Genomic DNA, 26,045 nt, shown 5'->3' with positions numbered 1-26,045 from the left:
TGTGATTGTCTCAGTGAGTAAGAATCGATCCAGTCTGATCTATTCCCCATGCAAAAGGGTGCAGCATTAGAACACCAGCTGTGGGGGTGGGCTGCTCTCCAGATATCCACACAGTTAAGATTTGTCATGGTTTCCCTGAGCTGGGACATCATGTTGGGTTTCGTTTTCAGTTTGGGCGTTGTTTGTCTGCTAAGCCATCCAATATACAATTAAAGTCTCCTGCTCACAAAAGTGGTATATCTATGTAAGGGGTCAATTCTTTCCTTACCACAACAAAGTAGTCTTTGTCATCTATGTTGGGGGCATATATGTTTAGGAGGCATAGATCACAACCATCTAGGATGCTGTAAAGCAGAACATGTCTGCCTTGAAGCAGCACGTCTGAAATTGTACACTAGGTGCAATCTAGATTGAGACCCCCTTTGCATAGCTGGAGAAGGTCAAGGAGTACAATTGTCCCCTCCACCTTAATCCCAGCTTCTGTACCTCTCCATCCAAGAGGTGAGAGTCTTGTAGGAATGTTGTGAGGACTACCTGCCTTCTCAGGAATGACTGCACCCTGTGTTGCTTCACAAACCTATTCAGACCCTGTACATTCCATGTGACTGTATTAATTGTGGCCATCATCTTATCACGTTGGGGTTTCTCCAGATCTGCTCCTGCTTCCCGGAAGGGCTATCTCCTCCCCGGGCCCCCTCACTTTTACTGCCCCAAAGCCCTATGCCCTTCATACAACTGTGACATTGCTGGGCCATACAAATTGTTCCACCGCCTTTCTCCCCGGGTAAACACTTCCTAGTACTAGCTGTGTCTCCCCATCTATTGAGACTGTGTACATCCCCTTCATAAATTGTAGTGTACAATGGTTTGTATCATGCTCCTAACTATGTAACTCCAAAATGCATGGGTGCAGCCAGTATCTCGGCACCAATAGGTAGAGAAGCCCGCCATTAGAGCCAGATTATGGTGCCCTCCCCTCCCCCCCACCCCCCGGACTCTGCTGGGTACACTTTAACAGCAATGGCAGAAAAGAACAGACTTTATATTTATACAAAAGTAACACAGATCATAGCTCCAATCCCTGCTGCAGTGGATGCGGGCTTTCCAAGACTTCCTTTGGATCCCTGCAACCAACGGAGTGGGAGGGACAGGAAGCCGACCCATACAGTTTTTATACTCACTGCCCACATCTACAGGCCAAACATCAATAAAGTTCCCTCACCGACCAGGACTCATCACTTTGGGGGCGCATATTTCCAGGACCCTCCAACACCCAGTCTACTACTGCCGTTTATCCGCTATTAACTGTCGGAGGCATTAGACCTGCTGTGTGTAGTCCTGGAATATGCTTATGACAAAGTTATCAAATTTCAGGTCTCCCGCCTCTCTGACCACTCGTGGGATCATGTCCCTGCCTCGGTAGTTTCACTATCATTGCTTGTGGTAGTGTGCCTGGTAGGGGCCTTGTGGTCAGAGACCTGTGGGCCCTCTTTAGTACAAACACTTCCTACAGTGTATTTGGTTCTATGTTGTGTTTGAGCCAGCGTTCCCAACCCCTGTTGGGGCCCCCCGGCCCTTCTTCGTGCCTTGCTCTGTCCTTGCCCATTGTGAGCCAATGCTCCTGGGCTTAGGGAAGGAACAATGGCATGGCAGACCCTGCGGGGAGACAGCTGCATGCGGTTGTAAAAAATGTTTGATGGACGGAATGCTGAACAAATCAAAAAATTCACCCCTAGTCAAGTGATCTGGGTTAAATCCATCATTCTTTTGCTCACCATGCCACCCCAATTTAGACGTGGCCATATGCAAATCAGTCTTGACCCTGTGCCTCATGGGACCAGCCCAACCCGAAACAAGCATCCTAGGAAAGGTTTCAGGGTTTCACCCCTCTTCAGCCAGGATAGCTTAATTCCAGTGGCACAGTGAGCCCATGACCCACGTCCAGGCATACCTGGCGCACTTAGGGCGAGAAAGCAAAAGTCACCAATTGAGTGGTGGAGTGAGCTAAAGAATAATGATGGATTAAACCCAGATCAGTTGACTGGGGATGAGTGTTTGATTTGCTCAAACGGTCTGTTCATCATCCCCTTTGGTATCGCTTTGTTCGCCCTAAGTTGGCAGGGTATGCCCAGATGTGGGTCCCTTGCTCACTTTGCGACTGGATTCAAGATAGCTTGGCTGATGAGGGTTATGAGCCCGAAACCGGTCCCAGGATGCTTGTTTTCGGTCCAGGGAAGACATGGCTTGGCAGTTCGGGCTGGACTGTTCCCACGAGGCACAGCGTCAGACTTATTTGCATATGGCCATGTCTGAACTGGGGTGGTGGAGTGAGCAAAAGAATGATGGATTTAACCCAGATCTCTTGACTAGGGGTGAATGTTTTGATTTGTTCAGCATTCCGCCCATCAATTGTGTGTCTTTTGCTTTCTCGCCCCCAGTGCGCCAGGTATGCCCAGACGTGGGTCCTGGGCTCACCGTGCCACTGGAATCAAGCTATCCTGGCTGAAGAGGGGTGAAACCCTGAAACCGGTCCTAGGATGCTTGTTTCCGGTCCAGGGAGGACCTGGCTTGGCAGTTCGGGCTGGACTGTTCCAATGAGGCACATGGTCAAGACTGATTTGCACATGGCCAGGTCTGAATTGGGGTGGTGGAGTGAGCTAAAGAATGATGATGGATTAAACCCAGATCAGTTGACTGGGGGTGAGTGTTTGATTTGCTCAAACGCTCCGTCCATCATCCCCTTTGGTATCGCTCTGGATATTATTGGGCATGGAAGCTCACATATTCAGCTGCCATTGGCCATCTTGTTGACCCCCCCAATGCCCCCCACCGCCCCCGTTTTAAGGAATGCAATGTCTCAGAACATTTGTGCTTCACTTTTTATCGCAATCTTTCAATCTAGAGTCTGCACATTTTGTCCTGAGAACTTCTTTTTAGGTCGAGCGTAAGTGTACGGCCTCTTGTATACTTTAGTATACATATATCTCTGTGGGCCAAATGCCATTCCTTGCTTCTCATTTATTTGTTTCAATATCCTTTAAAAATCCTTGCTTACTAGTGGCCAGTCCTGCCTCTTTGTCCTTACTTTTTCGTCCAAGGAGCAGGGACTTAGTACAATATCATTACACTTTGTTCTGTAGATCTGCTCGTGGGGGGACTATTTTATTATGTTTTCAACCTTTTGTTACACTGTAGGTGCTCAGACGTAACTGCTTACATTTTATTGCAGCATTCACGTCTTGTCCTTCCTGTCCGAAGCCAGCAGAAGACAGCCATTCTTTCTAGCTACTGCAGCTCTAAATCATGTAAAAAGTGAAACCAAAACTTAAACACAGCTTGAAATGATACTTTAATATGCATGCTGCTTGTGTTTTTTCTGCTCATCCAAGACTTGTGCTTGGCTGCTGGCTGAGGAGTTGGAAGTTTCCCCTCATCAGTTTTGTACCTAAGCCAAAATGTTTCCTTCTGGAAAAATGTCCCCTTTAAAATGTGCATTTGAATGTATTACATTAAATAAAAGCAGAACAAGAACACAGGGCCAGCACAGGTGCTGTGGGATCGCACTGGATAATGACTTCAGAGGGGCAATGTTTCCGAGGTTATTTTACTTTTATAAGCACTCCACACATTCCTTGCCTCCTGCAATTTCCAGACAATGAAAATGTCAAGATAACTCTGGTGATTGGTGTTCCTGCTGGAGAGATCATAGTTGTTTAGTGGAAGAAGTTTTAATTTATTGTAAGGTAGCCAGAGGGTTAATATGCCAGCTGCGAAGGAAGTGTACCATGCTGATTATAAAGTGCATAGAATGTAAATAGGTCAATGGGTTACTGCTCTTCTTTTATTTGCAGCTTATAAGTTAAAATCAGAACAGTGAATTTATAACTGTCATCAAAGAACTGCATGTACTGCAAAGTAAAGATTAGAGAAGATATTAAAGTTGCAAAAAGGGTTCATCTGGATGGAAATTGATTCTTTTTATTTAAGAGAACCCCCAACTATGGTGTTCTGTTTTCAATTCTGAGTTTTTGCTTCTGGGGCACAAGCACTCTTTAGCAATGCTGCCTACCAAATCAATATGCATGACTAGTGACTCCTACACCCTGTAGTCCTCTATGTTATGTAACATTTCCTTTACACTAATGTATACACTTAGGATAGACTGTCTCTGTGTAATTTGTGTGTGATGCAAAGTGCTCTGACACCCTACACTGGTATGTGTGGCGCTTTATAACTAATTAAATGCATCTGAACATTAGTGGTTATGGAGACTTAAGGGACACTGTTAAAGAGTGGTGGTGAGGGAATCCGTATCACTCCGCCTACCTCAACATCACCTGAGCACCATCTCAGTATCAACACAGCACCACTACCTCATCCGTGCAGCACCAACTCAGCATCAGCGCAGCACCACTTTAACATCAGCACTGCACAGCACTATCTCAGCATCAGTGTACCACCTCCAACGCAGCCCCACCTCCGCATCAGCACACCACTACCTCAGCACTGCACCAACTCAACATCACTTGGCGGCACCTGATCACCAGCTCAGCAGCACCTAAGAAACTGTGCAGCACCACCACCTCAGCACCAGCTCAGCACCATCTACTCATAAGCACAGCACCACCTGAACACCACCACCTCAGCATCAGCACAGCACTACCTCCTCATCAGCACAGCACCATCTTGGCATCAGCCCAGCACTTCCTCAGTGCACCACCAACTCGGCACCAGCGCAGCACCACATCAACATCAGCACAGCACCATCTGAGCATTAGCACAGCACAATCTCTGCATCAGTGCACCACTAGCAGCGCAGCACCACCTCAGCAGCAACTCCGGACCCTTGCAGCACCACTTCAGCATCAGCGCAACACCAACTCAGCATCACTGAGCACCAGGGCAGCACCACCACCTCAGCATAACTCAACTCCACTCATCATCACTCAACATCACCTCAATATCACTCAGCCCCAACTCCTCATCAGTGCACCACCAACTCAGCATTAGCACAGCACCACCTCTGCATTTGCAAAGCACCATATCCACATCAGTGCACCACCACATCCGCATCACCTAGCGCCAACTGAGCACCAGCTCAGCACCACCCGAGCACCAGTGTAGCAGCACCACCTCAGCATGACTCAGTACCACAAGCTCAGCACCAAAGCAGCCCCACCTTAGCAGCAACTCAGCGCCAGTGCAGCATTACTTCAACATCAGCGCAGCATTACCTCAGCATAGCACCAGCTCATCACCCAGCACCGCCTGAGAACCAGCTCAGCATCATTCAGCACCACCTCATCACCTCCTCATCAGTCCACCACCAACTCAGCACAACATAAACATCAGCACAGCAACAGTTCTGCATCAGTGCACCACCACCTCCTCAGCAGCAACTCACCACCCAGGCAGCACCAACTCAGCATCAGCAGAGCATCACCTCAACACAGCACCACCTCAGCACCAGCGCTGTACCACCACCTCAGCATGACTCAGGGCCACAGCGTCACTCATCACCACCTCAGCATCACTCAGCACCACCTCAGTAACATTCAGTATCACCACCACACCAGCACACAACTAGCTCAGTATCACTTAGCAGTACCTGAGTTTCATTTATCATCACCAGAGCATTACACCTTTACCAGCACACCACTACTTCAGCATTACTCCGCACCACCTCAGTGTGCCCTCAGAATCTGGCATCTGTTGAATTTCTCCTGGTGTCCGTCCTCTGCTCCTGGATTAATCTCCAGCCTCCTATTGTTTATGTCCCTGCATAACAAAAAAAGCTATCGCAAACAAGTATTACAACAGGCAGGAGGAGATTGCCTGCATTGCAAGGACAAAATAAAACTTGAAGACATTTTTTGATAATTCTTTTTATAAAAGAGTCATTCAATTGTACGCAATGTCTTCTTTAAACTCCACTACATAACACTCCACAACACAAAATACCACTCCGCATACTTACACTCCATTACACACAGTCTCACACCACATAATTCCAAAACACTCCAAAATATATAATTATGATCCGCATAATACAACTGCACACAATACCACATAATTCCACTACACAAATCCACACCACACAGTTTTACGCCACACAATCCCACAACTAACAATTCCAATCCAACCCACATAATTGGTACACTCCACATACATCCATCCAATCCATAACACAAAGGTAAGAGACATTTACATTTACATTGCCAATAGCTCCAACTCTTTCCTTTTTTTTTAACTCATAGACCTGATGCTTAGCTCCTACCTATTTGTTATTTTCCATCACCAAAAATGCAAAGCTATACACAAAGTTCCATGCCACACATTTCAGCTCCACACATTTCTAACCCACATCACATAATTTAACACCAAACCACATAATACAACACAATGACAACACCCCATACATACAATCCACAACACACATTTCCACATTGTGCTTCAAAATTAAACTGCACACCACTTAATTAAACTGTACAAGTTACCACTCTACACAATCCCACTGCATATAATGTCACTACACTAAATGCCACACAATTGTTACCCATATATTTCCACAGCACACCATGCCACATAATGACACTACACAAATCCACTCCCCACCACACAACTACACTCCACACAATTACACAGCTAACTAATCCAACCCAACCCACATAGTTCCACTACACACTAAATAAAAACACTTTCATAACACATAAGTAAAATACATTGCCATTTACAATGCCACTAGCTTCAACACAAACAAATGTGAGACCGATTGCATTTCCAATGCTTGTTCTAACATGCTCTGATTTTGCAAAGCAATGGAAGAGCAGGCCATTTCTTTGCACACGCTGTGTTTAAGAATACGTTTGTTATATGAATAGTAAGATTAATGGCATTGAAATGGTGTCGAGCACACAGTTGAAACCGGAATAATGACATTTTGGAAGATCACTTCTCAAGTACTTACACTGTAGATTCCAAAGTGAATACATTACTAGAAAATCAGTTTTTTTTGTCTCCAATTCTTCTATCTACATTAGATTAGGAGGCTCGCTATTTCTTCATGCCAAGGTTTTTGAGACTATGGATTGACAAAGTCTTTTCTATATTATGAACCCTTACATTAGCAGTAGTGTTATTGAACAGTGTTGTAAATAGAAGAATCATCTCTCAAGTTAAAACCGGTAACCATATCAGTTGTGTTAAATTCAGATTACGGTGCTAAACAAAGTTGTAACACATCTGATATTATGATATTCATCCATGTTGATATATATAGATCAGGCTGGATTTGCATAAGGATACCTCAGGCTGTTATTCTATTCGATGCAGAAAGGCTTTCAATCTTGTAAACTGGAGAGGATAATTTAAAAACCATAATGAAATAAAATAAAAATGTCCAACTCACAATGTTGAAAGCCTCCTTGTATTCGGATTGCAAAGCTTACTGTGAGTAATATTGAGGTTGGTAACATATTGGTGATTATGAGTCCATGTCTGTTCTCACTGATTTTACTCTTGGTTAATTGAACCGCTTGCAGCATTGATACGTAATTCAGTACAGATACGTACTTTGATAACAGATAGCACCCCAGTTACATGAAATGCTGCCAACACAGCTCTCATGTTGAAGACTGGTCAGTCATTAAAGCTACCTTTGGCTTTACACAACAATTCATATCTATGAAGAAATCTGGCAGCAAGCCACCTTGCTGCGCTGCGTGATAGGAAAAGGGCAGGAATCCACCATACTTAACTTAGGGTGCATTCCTGTCTTTTCCCTGCACTGGCTCATAAGGTGCAGCCAAACAGCAATATAGGCACCCCTGCACCATGGTGAGCCGGCCAGACCTCATCTATAGTAAACTTCTATGGCTGACCCATGAATAGAAAGGTTGCAAATTACATGAAGGGGGCATTGAGTTCAGTTACACAGCAGTCCTTTCCAGATTTGTCACAATAGTGCTATTTACACCACTATATGACAATAGACAATACATTTAAATCTTCCTTTACCTGTTGCAGCTAGAGAAGAACACGGTCTTGAACAAACATGAAAGGAAAGAAACCAAGCAAAAACCGAAGTATCAAAGAATTTATGACACCAATTACGGTAAGTGCATTGTATATGTCTCACTACAGAATCCCCACTGTTAATTTGAAACTGTTGTAAGGACAACACAGCACTTTTGTAGTCTACTTGAAGTTGAACCACATTCCATAGGCTTGCATTACAACAGAACCCTCACCTCATAGGTGTTGTGTTTATAGAATCTTTTAACATCGCAGGGAAAGCCTTGTCACACGGTCAGTAGCCTATCAGTTACCCGGTGTAAGAAAGTGGAATGTGACCACCATCTCCACCCCTCCACACACACACAAGTAATAAGTCCACAAACCTGTCTGGTCAACAGTTTCAATAATTTAACCTCTGCATTAAACCCCTGGTAGCTATGGCAAAGAACAGACAGGCATAACTTACGGAAACCTTGTTGAGCAGAACCAAGAAAATTTAAATGTGAAAACCCAACACAATAAAAATCTCACAACCACATTCTAAAAATCAAGAAATATGTAATAAGAAAATGTGACTTTAACTGGTTAAAATATAATTTGGGGAAACCTAGGTATGATTTTTAAAAAAGATTTAATTTAAAAACTACCAAGACACTGTCATACCATTTTATGGATATAGTTACTAGTAATTTAGGTGCAAGTTGAAGCTGATCACAATGCACTAAAGGCCAGATAAGCCTTCACCTAGTCAAAGATTTTACCTTCGAAATAAGGGTATGTTTCCAAGTTTGATGGATGTTTATCTGTCTGTCAGGGTGGCAGAAGAATTACCTCTGTCAAATTTAAAAATGACCATTGGCCCAGTTGTGATGTCTGTACATTGAAAGGAACTGCCATCGAAACAAATACAATAAATCAAGATATAAAAAAAGAGACAGTACATGACAGTGTATAACAGAAATACATTATTAATTTGCTAACCAGTCCTGGAATGGAGCCCAGTTTTTAGAGGTGATTAAACGTCTTCTCCTTCCCTGAAACTTTCGTACAGCAGTTTCTAATTTAAACCATGCCAACATCCTGGCCTGCCAGTGAGAGAAAGTGGGGGGTTGAGGGTTTATCCAGGTAGAAGTAATACAAAGTCTAAGCATTGCCATTGCAATAAACAGAAAGGAGTGTAAATATCTTGATCTTGTAGAAACCATAGCGTGTTGATACCCAATAATTACCATTTCAGCTGGAAATTTTAATTGGGAATTGGGTAATCTGTATGAGAAACGTTTCAATTTGATTAATAAAAAGTGATAGCTCGGGCAGTCGTAAAACATGTGGAGAGAATCCGCAGATGGGAATTTGCATCTTGCACATGATAAGCTCTTGCCTCCGGTAACCGTCCCCCATCTGACTAGTTTTGCTGGAGTATAATAAAGATTAAACATAGCCATATAACTTTGAGTACGGAGAGTGCCAGAGACGAAGACCGTCCTGGCTAACATCAGTGGTAATTTTAGATCTATGGAGGGTACTCCGAATTTGACCGCCCATTTATTATTAAAATCAGATAAATCATCTGGGAGTTGAGACAGTAAAGTTTGATATAATGTACCGATTTTGGCTTTCCTTTTAACTAATTCAAATATCAGAATCTTATCAAAAAGTGCATGATTTTCTAGAGATTTTTTATCAAGAAAACTTCTAATTTGAAGATATTTGAAGAAGTGATTAGGTTGTAATTGAAATTTGTGTTTCAGAAAGAAGAAAGAGGCCAGCAGGCCAGAATCAGCTAGGTCACCTATATCAGTCAGACCTTGCGAACCCCAAATGGAAACTACTCGATCTTGAAATATCGCTGGAGGTAACCCAGAGGCGTTCAATGGTGTATAGTAATTGAATTTGTAATTGGAAGAGAGACGACGGAGTTTTTGCCAGATCGTGAACAGGGCCCATGCAACCTTGAACCTCGTTTTTTTGAAGTAGCTTGGTTCAAGGATGCGTGTTAATATCCCATGTGTAGCATCGCCTAATGAAATTGAATATATTGAAGGAGCTAAAAAAAGCGGTAGTTCCACTTTCTTTCCAGATAATGGAAAGGCAAAATGTTGGATCATAGCAGCCCAATAATAATAAACAAGATTTGGAACTGACCAGCCCCCACGATCTTGCGGGAGACAGGTCCATTTAGCAGCTCGTCTTGGCTTGCGGTATGCCCATAAAAACCTCTGACAGACTCTTTGTGCTTTTGTTAAAGTAGAATTAGAAATTGATAAAGGAATGGATCTAAATAGATATAAAAGTTTTGGAAGAACCAGCATTTTGAGAACATTACAGCGCCCAAATAGAGAGAGATGAAGATGGTTCAGCCGTTCTAGTTTATTATGAAGCAGATCATGGGTAGGTCGTTCAAATCTGAGATTTGAGCAACATCAGCCGAAATCTGGATACCGAGGTATGTTGCTTGTGGGGTAATGGGAGCAGTTGATATTGGCAATCCCTCCCCCACCACCACAGGGGGTGGGCTGTAAGGAAAAAAACAAATAAATAAAATAAAAAAAAAAAAAGAAAGGAACTGCCATCGAGGCACTTCCCTCCAATATACAAAAGTTTAGTTCATGGCCGCCGTCGATTTTGACAGTCATTTACCGAAGCTTTTCAAAGTTTTTGTTTTACAGAAGCAAAACCAACAAGCATTGGAAATGCAATAGGTCTCGCATTTGCTGGAGCTATTGGCATTGTAAATGGCAATGTTTTGTACTCTGCTATAGGTCTTGTATTTGTTGGAGCTATTCATATTGTAAATGGTAATGTTTTTTATTTATCCTTGGAGTTTTATATAGCGCGAACTTAACAGCCTCTGTGAATTTCGATTCATCAAAGTTTTCTGAGCCCTGAAATTTGCACAAGTAAAGTGCTAACAGTATAAATATGGGCACTGTTTAACAAACAAAGCCACTGCAATACAAGAGCAAAGGTGACTGAGTGACTGCTTCTGGGTTGATGGAGTTGCTTACAGTCACTGCCCGTTAAAGCCAACTAGCACGCTACTGTGAGTTTATCAAACTTAATGCTATGTTTTCTTATGTTATGTTATGATATGCTATGCAATGCTATGTTTTGTTGTGTTTTGTTATGCTATGCTATGTGTTGTTATGCTATGCTTTGTTTTGGTAAGCTATGCTATGTTTTGTTGTGTTTTGTTATGCTATGCTATGTTTTGTTATGCTATGCTTTGTTTTGGTAAGCTATGCTATGTTTTGTTATGCTATGCTATGTTTTGTTATGCTATGCTATGTTTTGTTGTGTTTTGCTATGCTATGTTTTGTTTTGTTATGCGATGTTTTGTTTTGTTATGCTACGCTATGTTTTGTTATGCTATGCTTTGTTTGCTATGTTTTGTTTTGTTATGCTATGTTTTGTTATGCTATGCTATGTTTTGTTTTGTTATGCTTTGTTATGTTATGTTATTATTTTTGTGTTATGCTATGTTTTTTGATGCTATGCTTGTGTTTTGTTATGCTGTTTTGTTATGCTAAGTTTTGTTATGCTATGCAGTTTTGTTGTGTGTTGTTATGCTATACTATGCTTTGTTATGCAATGCTATGTTTTGTTGTGTTTTGTTATGCTATGTTTTGTTGTGCTATGCAATGTTTTGCTATGCTTTGTTACGTTATGCTTTTTTTTGTTATGCTATGTTTTGTTATGCAATGCTATGTTATGTTATGTTGTGTTTTGTTATGTTATGCTATGCTATGTTTTGTTATGTTATGCTATGTTTTGCTATGCTTTGTTATGTTATGCTTTTTTTTGTTATGCTATGTTTTTTATGCTATGCTTGTGTTTTGTTATGCTAAGTTTTGTTATGCTATGCTGTTTTGTTGTGTTTTGTTATGCTATGCTATGTTTTGTTTTGCTATGCTTTGTTATGTTATGTTTTTTTTGTTATGCTATGTTTTTTTATGCTATGCTTTGTTGTGTTTTGTTATGCTATGCTATGTTTTGTAATGCTGTGCTTTGTTATGCTATGTTTTGTTTTGTTATGCTATGTTTTGTTATGCTATGCTATGTTTTGTTTTGTTATGCTTTGTTATGTTATGTTATTATTTTTTTGTTATGCTATGTTTTTTGATGCTATGCTTGTGTTTTGTTATGCTATGTTTTGTTATGCTAAGTTTTGTTCGGCTATGCTGTTTTGTGGTGTTTTGCTATGCTATCTTTTGTTATGTTATGCTATGTTTTGCTATGCTTTGTTATGTTATGCTTTTTTTTGTTATGCTATGTTTTTTATGCTATGCTTGTGTTTTGTTATGCTAAGTTTTGTTATGCTATGCTGTTTTGTTGTGTTTTGTTATGCTATGCTATGTTTTGTTTTGCTATGCTTTGTTATGTTATGTTTTTTTTGTTATGCTATGTTTTTTTATGCTATGCTTTGTTGTGTTTTGTTATGCTATGCTATGTTTTGTAATGCTGTGCTTTGTTATGCTATGTTTTGTTTTGTTATGCTATGTTTTGTTATGCTATGCTATGTTTTGTTTTGTTATGCTTTGTTATGTTATGTTATTATTTTTTTGTTATGCTATGTTTTTTGATGCTATGCTTGTGTTTTGTTATGCTATGTTTTGTTATGCTAAGTTTTGTTCGGCTATGCTGTTTTGTGGTGTTTTGCTATGCTATCTTTTGTTATGTTATGCTATGCTTTGTTTTGTTGTGTTTTATTATGCTATTCTATGCTTTGTTATGCTATGTTTTGTTTAGTTTTGTTATGCTATGCTATGTTTTGTTTTGCTATGCTTTGTTTTGTTTTGCTATGCTTTGTTTTGTTATGTTATGCTTTTTTTGTTATGCTATGTTTTTTATGCTATGCTTGGGTTTTGCTATGTTATGTTTTGTTGTGTTTTGTTATGCTAAGTTTTGTTATGCTATGCTGTTTTGTTGTGTTTTGTTATGCTATGCTTTGTTGTGCTATGTTTTGTTTTGTTATGCAATGCTATGTTTTGTTGTGTTTTGTTATGCTATGCTTTATGTTCTTTTTTTGTTATGCTATGTTTTGTTATGCTATGCTTTGTTGTGTTTTGTTATGCTATGTTTTGTTGTGTTTTGTTATGCTATGTTTTGTTATGCTATGCTGTTTTGTTGTGTTTTGTTACGCTATGCTATGTTTTGTTATGCTATGCTTTTTGTTGTGTTTTGTTATGCTATTCTATGCTTTGTTATGCTATGTTTTGTTATGCAATGCTATGTTTTGTTTTGTTATGCTATGCTATGTTTTGCTATGCTTTGTTTTGTTATGCTAGGCTTTGTTGTGTTTTGTTATGCTATGCTATGTTTTGTTATGCTATGTTTTGTTGTGCTTTGCTATGCTTTGTTTTGTTATGCTATGTTTTGTTATGCATTGCTTTGTTTCGTTGTGTTTTGTTATGCTATTCTATGCTTTGTTATGCTATGCTATGTTTTGTTTTGCTATGCTAGGTTTTGTTTTGTTTTGCTACGCTTTGTTGTGTTTTGCTATGCTTTGTTTTTTTGTGTTTCGTTATGCTATGCATTGTTTTGTTATGCTATCTTTTGTTTTGTTATGCTATGCTATGTTTTGTTTTGCTATGCTATGCTTTTTTAGGCTATGCTATGTTTTGTTGTGTTTTGTTATGCTATGCTGTGTTTTTTTGTGTTTTGCTATGCTATGTTTTGTTTTGCTATGCTGTCTTGCTATGCTATGTTTTGTGATGCTGCTATGTTTTGTTGTGTTTTGTTATGCTATGCTTTGTTTTGTTATGCTATGCTATGTTTTAATTTGTTTTGTTATGCTATGCTATGCTAATGTTTTGTTATGCTATGCTGTTTTGTTATTTTAGGTTTTGTTATGCTATGCTTTGTTTTGCTATGCTATGCTTTGTTATGCTATGCTATGCTTTGTTTTGCTATCATATGCTTTGTTTTGCTATGCTATGCTTTGTTTTGCTATGCTATGCTATGCTTTGTTTTGCTATGCTATGCTTTGTTTTGGTATGCTATGCTATGTTTTGTTATGCTGTTTTGTTGTGTTTTGTTAAGCTATGCTATGTTTCGTTATGCTATGTTTGTTGTGTTTTGCTATGCTATGCTATGCTGTGTTTTGTTGTGTTTTGCTATACTATGTTTTGTTTTGCTATGCTGTCTTGCAATGCTATGTTTTGTTATGCTATGTTTTGTGATGCTGCTATGTTTTGTTGTGTTTTGTTATGCTATGTTTTGTTGTGTTTTGTTATGCTATGCTATGTTTTGTTGTGTTTTGCTATGCTTTGTTTTGTTATGCCATGTTTTGTTATGCTATGCAATATTTTTTATGCTATGCTACGTTTTGTTGTGTTTTGCTATGCTATGCTTTGTTTTGTGATGCTATACAATGTTTTGTGATGCTATGCTATGTTTTGGTATGCTATGCTTTGTTATGCTATTTTTGGTTGTGTTTTGTTATGCTATGCTATGTTGTGCTATGCTATGCTTTGTTATGCTATGCTATACTTTGTTTTGTTATGCTATGCTTTGTTATGCTATGTTTTGTTGTGTTTTGTCATGCTATGCTATGTTTTGTTGTGCTATGCTATGCTGTGTTTTGTTATGCTATGCTATGTTTTGTTGTGTTTTGCTATGCTATGCTTTGTTTTGTTATGCTATGTTTTGTGATACTATACAATGTTTTGTGATGCTATGCTATGTTTTGGTATGCTATGCTATGTTTTGTTATACTATGCTATGTTTTGTTTTGTTATGCTATTTTTTGTTGTGTTTTGTTATGCTATGTTGTGCTGTGCTATGCTTTGCTATGCTATGCTTTGTTATGCTATGCTATGCTATGCTTTGTTATGCTATGCTTTGTTTTGTTATGCTATGTTTTGTGTTTTGCTATGCTATGTTTTGTTATGCTATGCTATGCTTTGTTATGCTATGTTTTGTGGTGTTTCTTTATGCTATGTTTTGTTGTGTTTTGTTATGCTATGCTTTGTTATGTTATGCTATGTTTTGTTATGCTATGCTATGTTTTGTTGTGCTTTGCTATGCTGTGTTTTGTTGTGGTATGTTTTGTTATGCTATGCTATGTTTTGTTTTACTATGCTATGATTTGTTTTGCTATGCTATGATTTGTTTTGTTATGCTATGATTTATGTTGTGTTGTGTTGTGTTAGGCTATGCTATGTTATGTTGTGTTGTGTTAGGCTATGCTATGTTATGTTGTGTTAGGCTAGGCTGTGTTGTGTTTTGTTATGTTATGTTTTTGTTATGCTATGTTATGGTTTGTTATGTTTTGTTATACTATGTTTTGTTATGTTATACTATGTTATGTTATGCTATACTATGTTATGTTTTGTTATGCTATGGTATGATTTGTTAGGTTGTGTTATGCTATATTTTGTTGTGTATTGTTTTGCTATGGTTTGTTATGCTATGCTTTGCCTTTTTATGCAATGCTATGTTTTGTTTTGTTATATTATGCTGTTTTGTTTTGTTATGCTATGTTTTGTTTTGCTATGCTATGTTTTGTTGTGTTTTGTTATGCTATGCTATGTTTAGTTATGCTATGCCGATTTGTTGTGTTTTGTTATGCTATGCTATGTTATGTTGTGTTAGGCTAGGCTGTGTTGTGTTTTGTTATGTTATGTTTTTGTTATGCTATGTTATGGTTTGTTATGTTTTGTTATACTATGTTTTGTTATGTTATACTATGTTATGTTATGCTATACTATGTTATGTTTTGTTATGCTATGGTATGATTTGTTAGGTTGTGTTATGCTATGTTTTGTTGTGTATTGTTTTGCTATGGTTTGTTATGCTATGCTTTGCCTTTTTATGCAATGCTATGTTTTGTTTTGTTATATTATGCTGTTTTGTTTTGTTATGCTATGTTTTGTTTTGCTATGCTATGTTTTGTTGTGTTTTGTTATGCTATGCTATGTTTAGTTATGCTATGCCGATTTGTTGTGTTTTGTTATGCTATGCTATGTTTTGTTGTGTTTGGTATGCTATGCTGTTTTGTTGTGTTTTGTTATGCTGTGCTATGCTATGTTTTGTTGTGTTTTGGTATGCTATGCTTTTTGTTATGCTATGTTTTGTTATGCTATGTTTTGTTGTGTTTTGTTATACTATGTTTTGTTTTGTTATGCTATGCTATGTTTTGTTATGCTATGTTTTGTTATGCTATGTTTTATTTTGTTATGCTATGTTTTGTTGTGCTTTGCTATGCTTTGCTATGTTTTGTTTTGTTATGCTATGTTTTGTTGTGTTTGGCTACTACCTGTCACTCCCTTATAACACCCCTAAATTCAGTATTAAGGGGCACCTGTGAACTCAAGAACTTGGGTCCTGACTACCTAAAAAAAAAAAGGACACAGAACATTTGCAAAAGCAGAGAAGACTGAAGAGAGCCCCTGACTTGACCCCGGCCCCTCCGTCCTGTCTGCAGCCCTTGCCGAAAACTGCATCAAAGTCAACTCGTCTTGCAGTACAGCAACCTACAAAACCCTGGGAGGACTGCCTGCCTTCTGCAAAGACCAAGAGTTCCTGAGAACAGCGGACCTTTTCAAAAGCAGCATCCTCCAAGCAAGGACTCTGTGACCTGAAGAACCGTGAAGCCCAACACCCAGTTTCACCTCTGCACCCAACGCCTCCGGCCGAGTTGAAGTGGCCCACTGGTACCAACAAGGTTCCCCAGTGCTCCAGAGCCAGAGTCTTTCATTGGCTGACCCCTCCCGGACTCCATGGCATCACCTGCAGCCTCTGCACCCCCTCAACTGTAACCTGCTTCAGTAAGCTGATTCCGACATCAAAAGACACCCCTGCACCCGTCAGCCCTGTGCCTTGGTGAAGTGGGCCAGAGGTGTCCCTACATCCCCGAGCATCGCAGCTTATCTTTCCAGCTGTTGTTTCTTCCAAAGGGCCTCCTGGCCTGAGCCTGCATTTCTTTTCCGATTTGACCTTTCTCCATTGATTTGTAATAGGCGCCCAACGCTGTGTTTGCACCCTGCACCCGGCCGCCCCTGTGCTGCTGGTGGAGCATTGTTGGTGCAGCTTTGGACCTTGTCCAGTGCCTGCTTCAACCTCCGGAGACTGGTCTCTCAAGCCGCTGTTACTAACCTGTAAGCAGCCTCTGCTCGATTTCACGATTCTCCATTGATTTGTATTGGGCGCCCATCTCTGTGTTTGCACCCGGCTGCCCCTGTGCTGTTGGTGGTGCACTGTTGGTGCTGTTTTGAACCTTGCCCAGTACTTGCCTTAACTCCTGAAGACTGTATCTGTAAGTCAATGTTCCCTACCAATATGCTGAATGTTTTCTTCCTCGTATAGGCTAACATTGCCTAGCTCTACGTTTTGTATTCAGAAATATTTATATTGAAAAACATATTTACATGAAACTAAGTTCTTTGGTTCTAGTAAATAAATATAACAAAGTATTATTTTTATAAATTGGTCTCGGATTAATTCATTGAGTGTGTTTCTCATTTATTGCTTCTGTGAGTACAATAAATGCTTAGCACTACCATCTGATAAGCCTAACTGCTCTCCCCCACTACCACAAAAGAGAGGATTAGTATCTACTTTATCCCTGTAAAGTCTCTGGGGATTCACTGGAAACTTTGCACACTTTACCTCTTTTTGGTATAGCATATAAAAAGTCAGCTTCCTACAACAGGTAAGTTTACTGACTGACTGACTGAAAGATTTATAAAGCACACTTTTGCCGTGGCGTCTTGGCGCTGTGTAAGTATGATGCAGACAACAACGGATCTTAAGACCTTGGAAAGAGCCAGGTCTTTATCCTTTTCCTAAAAAAAGGCCCTATTTGATTCTAACCTGATTATCTCAGGGAGGGAGTTCCGTAAGATGGATGCTTGGTAAGAGAACCCTGTTCCTCCCCATCTGACTCTTTTTGTTCTGGGGACACAGACCAATCCTGTATTGGCAGACCTGAGCGAACGTTTGGGCTCAGAAAACAGAGTTTGGATGTCCACAGCCCCTCCTCCACATATTGCCTTATGCACTAAGCATAGTGCTTTAAAGTTCACTCTCTGACGGACTGGGAGCCAATGTAGTTCCTTAATCGCCGCTGACGTCGGGTGATACTTAGGTAAGCCAGGTAGTATCCGAGCCGCAGCATTCTGAAGCAATTGAAGTTTTTTTGATCTGTCCCTTGCCAGCTCCCAGATAAAGGGCATTACAATAATCGATTCTGGACAAAACCAGAGCTCCAACCACAGTTTTCCGAAGTGACAAAGGAATGAAGGGTAGAATCTTCCGCAGGATTTTTAATATGAAAAAGCATGCAGAGGAAACTTGATTTATTTGTAAGGCAAATTTAAGGTCTTTATCAAGCACAAATCCCAGGTTCCTGGCCTTTGGCACCAAAACTGGACAGGTGCCTACCTCTGATTACCACCAAATTTGGCTCCATATAGAAGGAAGTTCCCCAAACTCTAAGACCTCAGTCTTTTCTGTATTTATCTTTAAAAAGTTCGAATTCATCCATGCCATTATATCTGTAAGGCAATTGCGGAACCTCTCAGCTGTTAGCCCAACACTTTGGGTCACAGAAACCACTAGTTGGGTGTCGTCAGCATACAACACCAACATTATACCATGTTGTTTAATTACCTGAGCCAGAGGGCTGACATATAGATTAAATAGTGTTGGCGACAGGGCTGAACCCTGTGGGACTCCACATGGGAGATGGAAAGTTCCCGATTGCAGGCCATTCCAGTGGATCAATTGTTCTCGTGATGTCAGAAATGACGTGAGTAGAGTCAGAGCCACATCTTCAATACCCACATTCTTCAATCGTTGCAGCAGCGCTGCATGATTTACAGTATCAAAGGCTGCAGTCAGATCTAACAGGATGAGTGTGGCTCTGCCTCCCCCATCCATTTACTTAGCCAATTAGGTATCAGCCTATTCGACATACATGATTTAGGCTAAGGGCACTGGCACTGATGTCTGGTTATCAGGCCTCAGTGCACTTTCAAAGTTGAGATACCTGCAGCATCAATAAAAAAACAAGGGTGTGGCCATACAAAAAGATGCATGTCCTTACATGACTTTATGCTAAAAAAAATCTTACCATGTAGACCTAGTATCAGAGATTGATTTGAAACGGAATAATTTACAGCAGCATACTCCAAGGTGCCTCTTGGTTATAAAGGATCCCTCCCCTAAAGAGCAGGTTGACTGTACCTGCTTTGTTTGATTCCATATTGTTAAGGATTCTTTAAGCTAAAAGCAGAAGTCCATATTACCAGTCTTTCCTGTGAGTGCCCTAATATAGGTTGAACTTGTTTGCATCATGTTCAAACCCAACATGCTCGAACAAGGGTCATTACAAAATGAGTCAGTTTCAGCCTCCTTGAATGCAGCAGGATTTTTTATTTTCACAAATCAGCGCGCAGTTGATTTGATCCCTCAAATGGTGTTAGATATTTGGCAGGCTTTTTGATATACAAGTTTTTCCCATCGGTCGATGAGACTCCCAAAACACCGGAAATGTACCTTCAAGGAGATCATCCGTTCCAAGAGATTGTGGCAATGTATCTTCAGAATTATCTCTAAAATATATGAGAATGGGGTCAGTGTAACTGTGCCAACACTTGTCTTGTCATTATTTTTCATTGCTTGCAGAAGGCTGTCATTTTACAGAAGGACGTGTTACTGAGAGTTAGAATATCGGACATAAGCCAATAATAATACATTAATAAAGAGCGACAGCTACCTCACAACAGAGGTGTCCCAGCGCTAATGCAGTCAAGCAACGGAGATAGATTGGAGTGAATCTAGCCTTGGCTAAATAGCCATGTCTTCAGTGCTTTCCTGAACTCCAGTTCAGATTGGATATGGCGAAGACTATCCGGGAGGCAGTTCCATAGTCTGGTCATCACCACTGTAAAAGATTTTCCTCCGATGAGTGACTTCGCAAATTGAGGTACGCACAGCAAGATCTGGGAGTTAGATCTTAGGGTACGTTTTTGTTGATAAGGGCAGATACGTTTCCTAACGTAACTGGGACAGCTACCTTTCAGGGCTCTAAAGGCTACCGTCCGGGCCTTAAATTCTATTCGTTTTGCTACCAACAACCAGTGGAGTTGTTTAATGTGCGGAGAGATATGTTGTCTGAATGGTACTCTTCTGATTAATCTCGCAGCCACATTTTGCACCATCTGCAATCTCTTGATCAGATATCCCGGCATCCCCAGGTAGAGACTGTTCGCATAGTCTAGCCTTGATGTCACAGTTACATGGACCACGGATCTGCGACAGCTCTCTGGAAGCAGGTGTAGAAATTTCCTCAGACTTCTCATTATGCCAAAACAGTAGGACGCAATGAAGCGTATTTGGGTAGAGAAAGTCCGGTCAGATTCCCATTTTACACCCAAGTTTGATGGGCAAGGGGGGAAACACATTTCCTCCGGGCACCAGAATCCTGCGGACGGTGGGGGTGCCTTGCCGGAAAACAGGACCTCAGTTTTTTCTGTGTTCAGCTTTAATTTGTTGTTATTCATCTAGCTGGAGCTATCTCTCAGACATCCCTTAAAACTGGCGAAGGAATTAGCAGATTGGTCCTTAAAGGAAAAAACATCTGAGTGTCATCCGCGTAGGAAATAGTTTCTATTCCCCATTTCGCAATAAGCGAAAAAAGTGGATCTAGTAGACATTGAAAAGCAGGGGGCTCAGTGTCGATTCCCGAGTGACCCCACATTGTAAAGGTTTGGATTCGGACTTAAAAGGATATAGAGTGACCCTTTGCATGCAGTCACTAAGATAGGACTTAATCCAGGCCAGTGCCATCCCTTCCACACCCGCACATTTAAGTCTGGCCAACAGGATTGGGTGGTCCACCGTATCGAAGGCGGCGGACAGGTCCAGCATCACCAGCATGGCTGATGCTCCACTGTCCACTGCCATTCTTAAAGACTCAGCCACCTCCAGAAGGGCTGTCGCTGTGCTGAATCCAGCACGAAAACCAGACTGTGTTTCATGTAACGTGCCGCAACTGTCATAGAAATTGGTTAGATGCCGTAGAACCAATATTTCCAACATTTTAGAAGATGCTGGAAGAAGAGAGATAGGGCAGTAGTTATCGAGTTCTGCCGGGTCAGCGTTCGGCTTCTTCAAGAGAGATGGAAGCATAGCCTGTTTCCATGACTTCAGAAAGATACCGGTGTTGAGTGAGCTGTTCCAAAAAGTGGTTCAGAATGGGATTAATAGTGTGGGCGAGTGCTCCCCATAGTTCAGGGGGGCAAGGATCTTCTGGGGACCCTGACTTGCATTTCAGAATCTCTGTCAGGGATTCCTCTAGTGAGATGGGGGGAAATTCCGAAAAGGACACCTCCCTGTCGTGGGTTTCCCTATCTTCTGATTCCGTCGTATCCTTTCTAGTCGTAAAGGCGTCATAAACCTTCCGGATATTTTCCTCAAAGAAATCCGATAGTTTTGCACACAGAGACGGAGATGTGCTGCTGGCTTAGTAAAGGAGCTTACTATTCTAAAAATGTATTTCTCTGCATGAATTTTCCACGTTGTTGATTAGATTCACTAAATGGTTTCTTCTGGCCGCCCTCATAGCTTCATGAAGTTCTTTTAGAGAATCCTTGTAGGTCAATCTGGCCGACAGACAGTAGTCTTTCCTCCAGGGACGTTCTTTGTGTTTGCATTTGCTTTTTTGCACTCTTAAGTTCCTCCGTAAACCTGTGGGGCCTACGGAGAGTTTCTGGGGGAAATACCTAGCCTGGCTGGGGCTATGTTGTCCAAGGCGTTAGTGATCCACCTGGTCAGAGCGCTCGCATCGATGTTCGGAACATTGGTGATTAGGGGTTGGCTGTCTAACAGTACTGGGTCTAATAATTCAGGGCCAGTTTCTTCCAGTTCCTTTTGGGCGTATTCTGTGTGATTCCACCTTATAGTGGTATATATCTACTGCATGAAAATGGGACCAGAAAGTGGTATGTCCATATCATTAATTGTGGGGACTCAACAACCGTGGACGGAATGTTGGAGAACAATAGATCTAAAATATTGCCAGCACGATGAGTAGGGGATTTTATGTGCTGAATGAGATTTGCACCCCCGAGAGACATCATCAACTGAGATGCATGAGAGCAGTTGGGGTCTGAGATATGTAAATTGAAATCTCCTAGGACCAATGAAGCTTTTGTATTGTAGTGATTTCTGCGCAATGAATTGCAGAGCTCAGTAGTAAGGCTGGCAGGGAAGCTAGGGGGTCTATAGATCCGAAGATCAGCCAGCGAGGATGAGGGTCCAGTCTTTATACAGAAATGTAATCCTTCTATCGTGCCCAAATTTTTTTAGATCTGTGGACAAGGTCTCCCAGGTGTCTCTCACTATGATGGCCACTCCACCCACTTTTTTATTTCCTGATCTGTTTGTGCAACAGACTTTGAATCCTGACTGGATGGCTAGAGCTAGAGCCGGTCTAGAATCCTCTTTTAGCCAAGTTTCCGTCAGGAACATCATATCCCAGTCATTATTTGCTAGGAATAGCCATATGTCTTCGGTATATTTGGGCAAGGACCTGCAGTTGATCAAGCAGTCTCTTATTCTATCGCCGGGTGTCATTACCGTTGAGTCAAGTGGAGTCTTTCTGGTGTTTCTGCCTAATCCCACCGAGTCCCCTGCTACAAAGTTACAGTTTTTGCAAAAGTAGGGTAGTAAGGTTGATGATGTGGCCATCTAGTCACGTCATCTTCCTGTGATTCAACAAGAACTTGCGTGACCAGGAGATGGATTTTTCGATAGTGCAGGGGGCAGCGTGGGTGGCGCTGGCTGCGTTCCGGACGCGGAAGGGTGCAGACGGGCTTACCTTTGGCGCGCCAGTTGCACACCTGTTGCGTGTCCATGCACCCATCTTCTTGCACAGAGAGATCCTACTCTTTCTCTCCTGTCAGGTCACCTGACCATGTCCTTAACAAAGCAATCCATTTTCTCCTACCAAAGCAAACACAACATTCACATCTCAACAAACACCTTTGCTTTACCCAGTCACGTTCTCCACATCTCCACTAGCCAGCTCAACCCCATGCCTGTCCCTGTAGTAACCGAAGTTGACACCAGCCAGAGAGAATATATCTGTTCAATATAATAAACACATTAAAATTTTAACACCACTTAATGTCGAACACTACAGCTTCCAAAGTAATGTCTTCTGAAAATAATTCTGGAAGAAAACGATGCCCACATTTCTACCCTCGCACATAACCACGTCTCAGACCATAAAGCTTTGTGCACTATTATATTATTTTTGAAATTATTATTTTATTATTATCATTTAAGGGATAAAGCACCCCCCTGCCATACATTATAAGGATATTGTAAGTCACTTAGGAGTTTCATAACCATATAGAGGAACAAAGTTGAAGGTCGATACGATTATCCTTCTCATGCATGCCAGGAGGTACTTTATCCCATATAATACATGGTCACACCATGATCTTTCCCACAAACAACTTAAACATGTTGTGCGTAGCTCCTGCATACGAAAGAGCAATCCTGTTTGCAAGCATGAAAGAATAAAACCTCAAGTGCAAAGTTAAACCCATCAAAAACCTGTTCAATATTTAAAGCGAGAATGCGGTCCGTGAGGTTTGGTTCCAATTAGGTATCCATGAATGTGGTGTTCGACGTACAAATGTACGAGATCGCCGCACCCCCTCCGTTGACCATGAAGCACATTGTTGCTTTGTACTAAACTATTTGCTGACATACATTACGTATATATTATAAAAACGCATGCCTTATAGTTACGGCATCACACTTATTGCAACTTATTCAGGTTAACTAGGAGTGGCAAGTTTCTCGACACTGGGCTGGTCCCAGTGTAGTCCTGAAGAAGAGCTGGGGAAGCTCAAAACTAGTTGACCAGATCATATGCTAGGCACACCTTTCCATTATAGTTAGGGTTCCCTGGCATATTACCCCGTTTTTAATCTTTTCAGCTTAGAGCACTAATAAAGTTTATTCTTGGCCCACTAGCTGATTATTTTAATTATCCCACTCCACCACATTTTCACTTACACTACACATACTTCATTTTCTTAGTGCTCCTACGTAACTTCGCAAGTTGTAGCACGCCTCAGTCCGTAGAGGACTGGGAGGACCCCTATGATGAAGCATGTCACCGTGGGGAAACCCTGGTGAGTGAGGGGACTCAAGAAAGAGATAATCCTTCCCTTTCTTTCCAATCGGTGTTCTTCAGGATCAAATTGACTTCTGACACCACCTGTTTACCCTGGTTAGGTTCTTGTTTACTTGACTTGTTCAGGTAGTTGTTTTTTGCAATATTTAAAGCGAGCAGATATTAGAAACGGTTCAATACAAGTTAGTTGTTAAAAAAACAAAAAAGCTGCAGTAGCTCGGAATGTGTAGAAACATGCAGAAAGATTCTAGCTTTTACCTAAATAAGGAGTGCAAAAAATAAACATAATCTCTCTGCTTCTCATTGTAAGCTATTAAAATAGAGCACAAGAAACAAAAGCAAAGTTGCTAAACAGCTGCTTCAAATATGCTCCTCGACCTTACATACCTTTGACTTAAACTGCTGCTGTGATAAGGGCGACCCAGGTCACCACTGACCTCCTCTCAGCCTTCCGTACCAAATGAAGAGTTGGTCAGACAGAGGAGAATACAAACCAATAACTGTTTATTGATATACACTCAGAGTGGAGCCCCATCTGTACAGTAACTAGGAGTGCTACAGAGGGAACAAATGAACAGCCAGCATAGAGATACATTCCATACTCGGGCAAAGACACGCCCAGTAAAATTTTCCAGGCAGATACAACTGGTCAGTGAAATACCAATAAACGGTTTCAGTTCTCTTATCTTGCACAACCTAACATAGTCCAAGGTTGTTTCACCCTTGGCCCCCCACCAGACAAGTGGGAGAGGGCCTCTATCTTCTGAGAAAGCAATGCGCTCACATGAACAGTTTACTCATTACTGAACCAGAACTTAACGTTTCAGAAATGAAACTTAGCAGAGCGCATTTCTCCGAAATTAATGAGATCAGTTTTGAACAGCCTAAAATGGCGCCTGCAAAGAAAATGGAGCAGTGAATGCTAACTAAAACATGGCCTTATCTTACAAACCCTCCTTTTAGCATGAGCTAAGAACATTTTCTAATAAACAAAAAGAAATAAGACCAATAAAACGATGGCAGCATATCAAAAATCAATGAAGCATGAAAAGCAAAATATAAATAAGATGGAATTGTGGGCAATCCTTACAATCATCATTAGAGAGGGGTACAGCAAGCAGAGAGGAATCCTCAAATATCCCTTCATCAATATGCATTAAATCAATAATATTGTTTTGCAACATCATGGTGGCATTTGTAACATGAGCTGATATTTTCTGTTTGGGCATATAAACAGAAGCACAGTAAGAACAACAAAGAGGAAGACACTGAATAAGGGTGCAGCATAATACCAACACCAATCAGTTGCTGGAGAATCCAACCCCAATTACCAAAAAGGGGACAACTCCAATTTCCACTTTCCAAGCCCCTGACATTTTCGATGATGTCCAGAATGTGTTGTGTTTTTCTCCAAATTTTCTAACCCCATAACACATTGATCGCCAATTAAAGCACAAACACCACTGGACTTGGCCAATACAAAATCGACAGCATATCTAGTCTGTTCTGAATACACCCGCATACTTTCAAATTGGGTAGTAATATATCTCAAGGAAGCAACTGTAGTATTGGACCGTGTTAGACCTGGCACCTTGGCGTGAGTTTCCCTTCCACTTTTTGATGGTGTGCTTCGATTGTTTTGCTGGTGTTGTCCGCTCAGGGCACTGCGCCACGGCTAATCCGTGCCGCAGTGCAAGTGCTCCCTAGGTAAAGTGTACCTGTAAATTGATGTTCATGATTGGTTTATTGGATTCACTGTCAGTCCCCAGTAAAGTGCACCAGGGGTGCCAGGGCTTGTGAATGCCAATGCTGCTGGTGGGCTTGCAGCGCTGGTTGCGCCACCCACGGAAGCGGCTTTGTAAAATGTGTC

At 41.1% G+C, this 26,045-nt stretch overlaps 1 protein-coding gene across 4 annotated transcripts in view; it reads left to right on the top strand.

Annotated features, from left to right (window-relative positions):
* Positions 1-26,045, top strand: part of LOC146853831 (serine protease FAM111A-like) — a 117,989-nt gene that overhangs the window by 43,660 nt on the left and 48,284 nt on the right. For all 4 annotated transcript variants that reach the window (XM_085651822.1, XM_085651824.1, XM_085651823.1 and 1 more), the window contains one exon: positions 8,026-8,113. In XM_085651822.1, the coding sequence (XP_085507948.1) occupies positions 8,054-8,113 (60 nt within the window). In that variant the 5' untranslated portion in view covers positions 8,026-8,053. The remainder of the gene's footprint in view (positions 1-8,025; positions 8,114-26,045) is intronic.

The sequence above is a fragment of the Triturus cristatus genome, chromosome 4_1, assembly GCF_964204655.1.
Source record: "Triturus cristatus chromosome 4_1, aTriCri1.1, whole genome shotgun sequence".
Lineage (NCBI taxonomy): Eukaryota > Metazoa > Chordata > Amphibia > Caudata > Salamandridae > Triturus > Triturus cristatus.
This window is presented reverse-complemented; position numbering and strand designations above follow the sequence as displayed.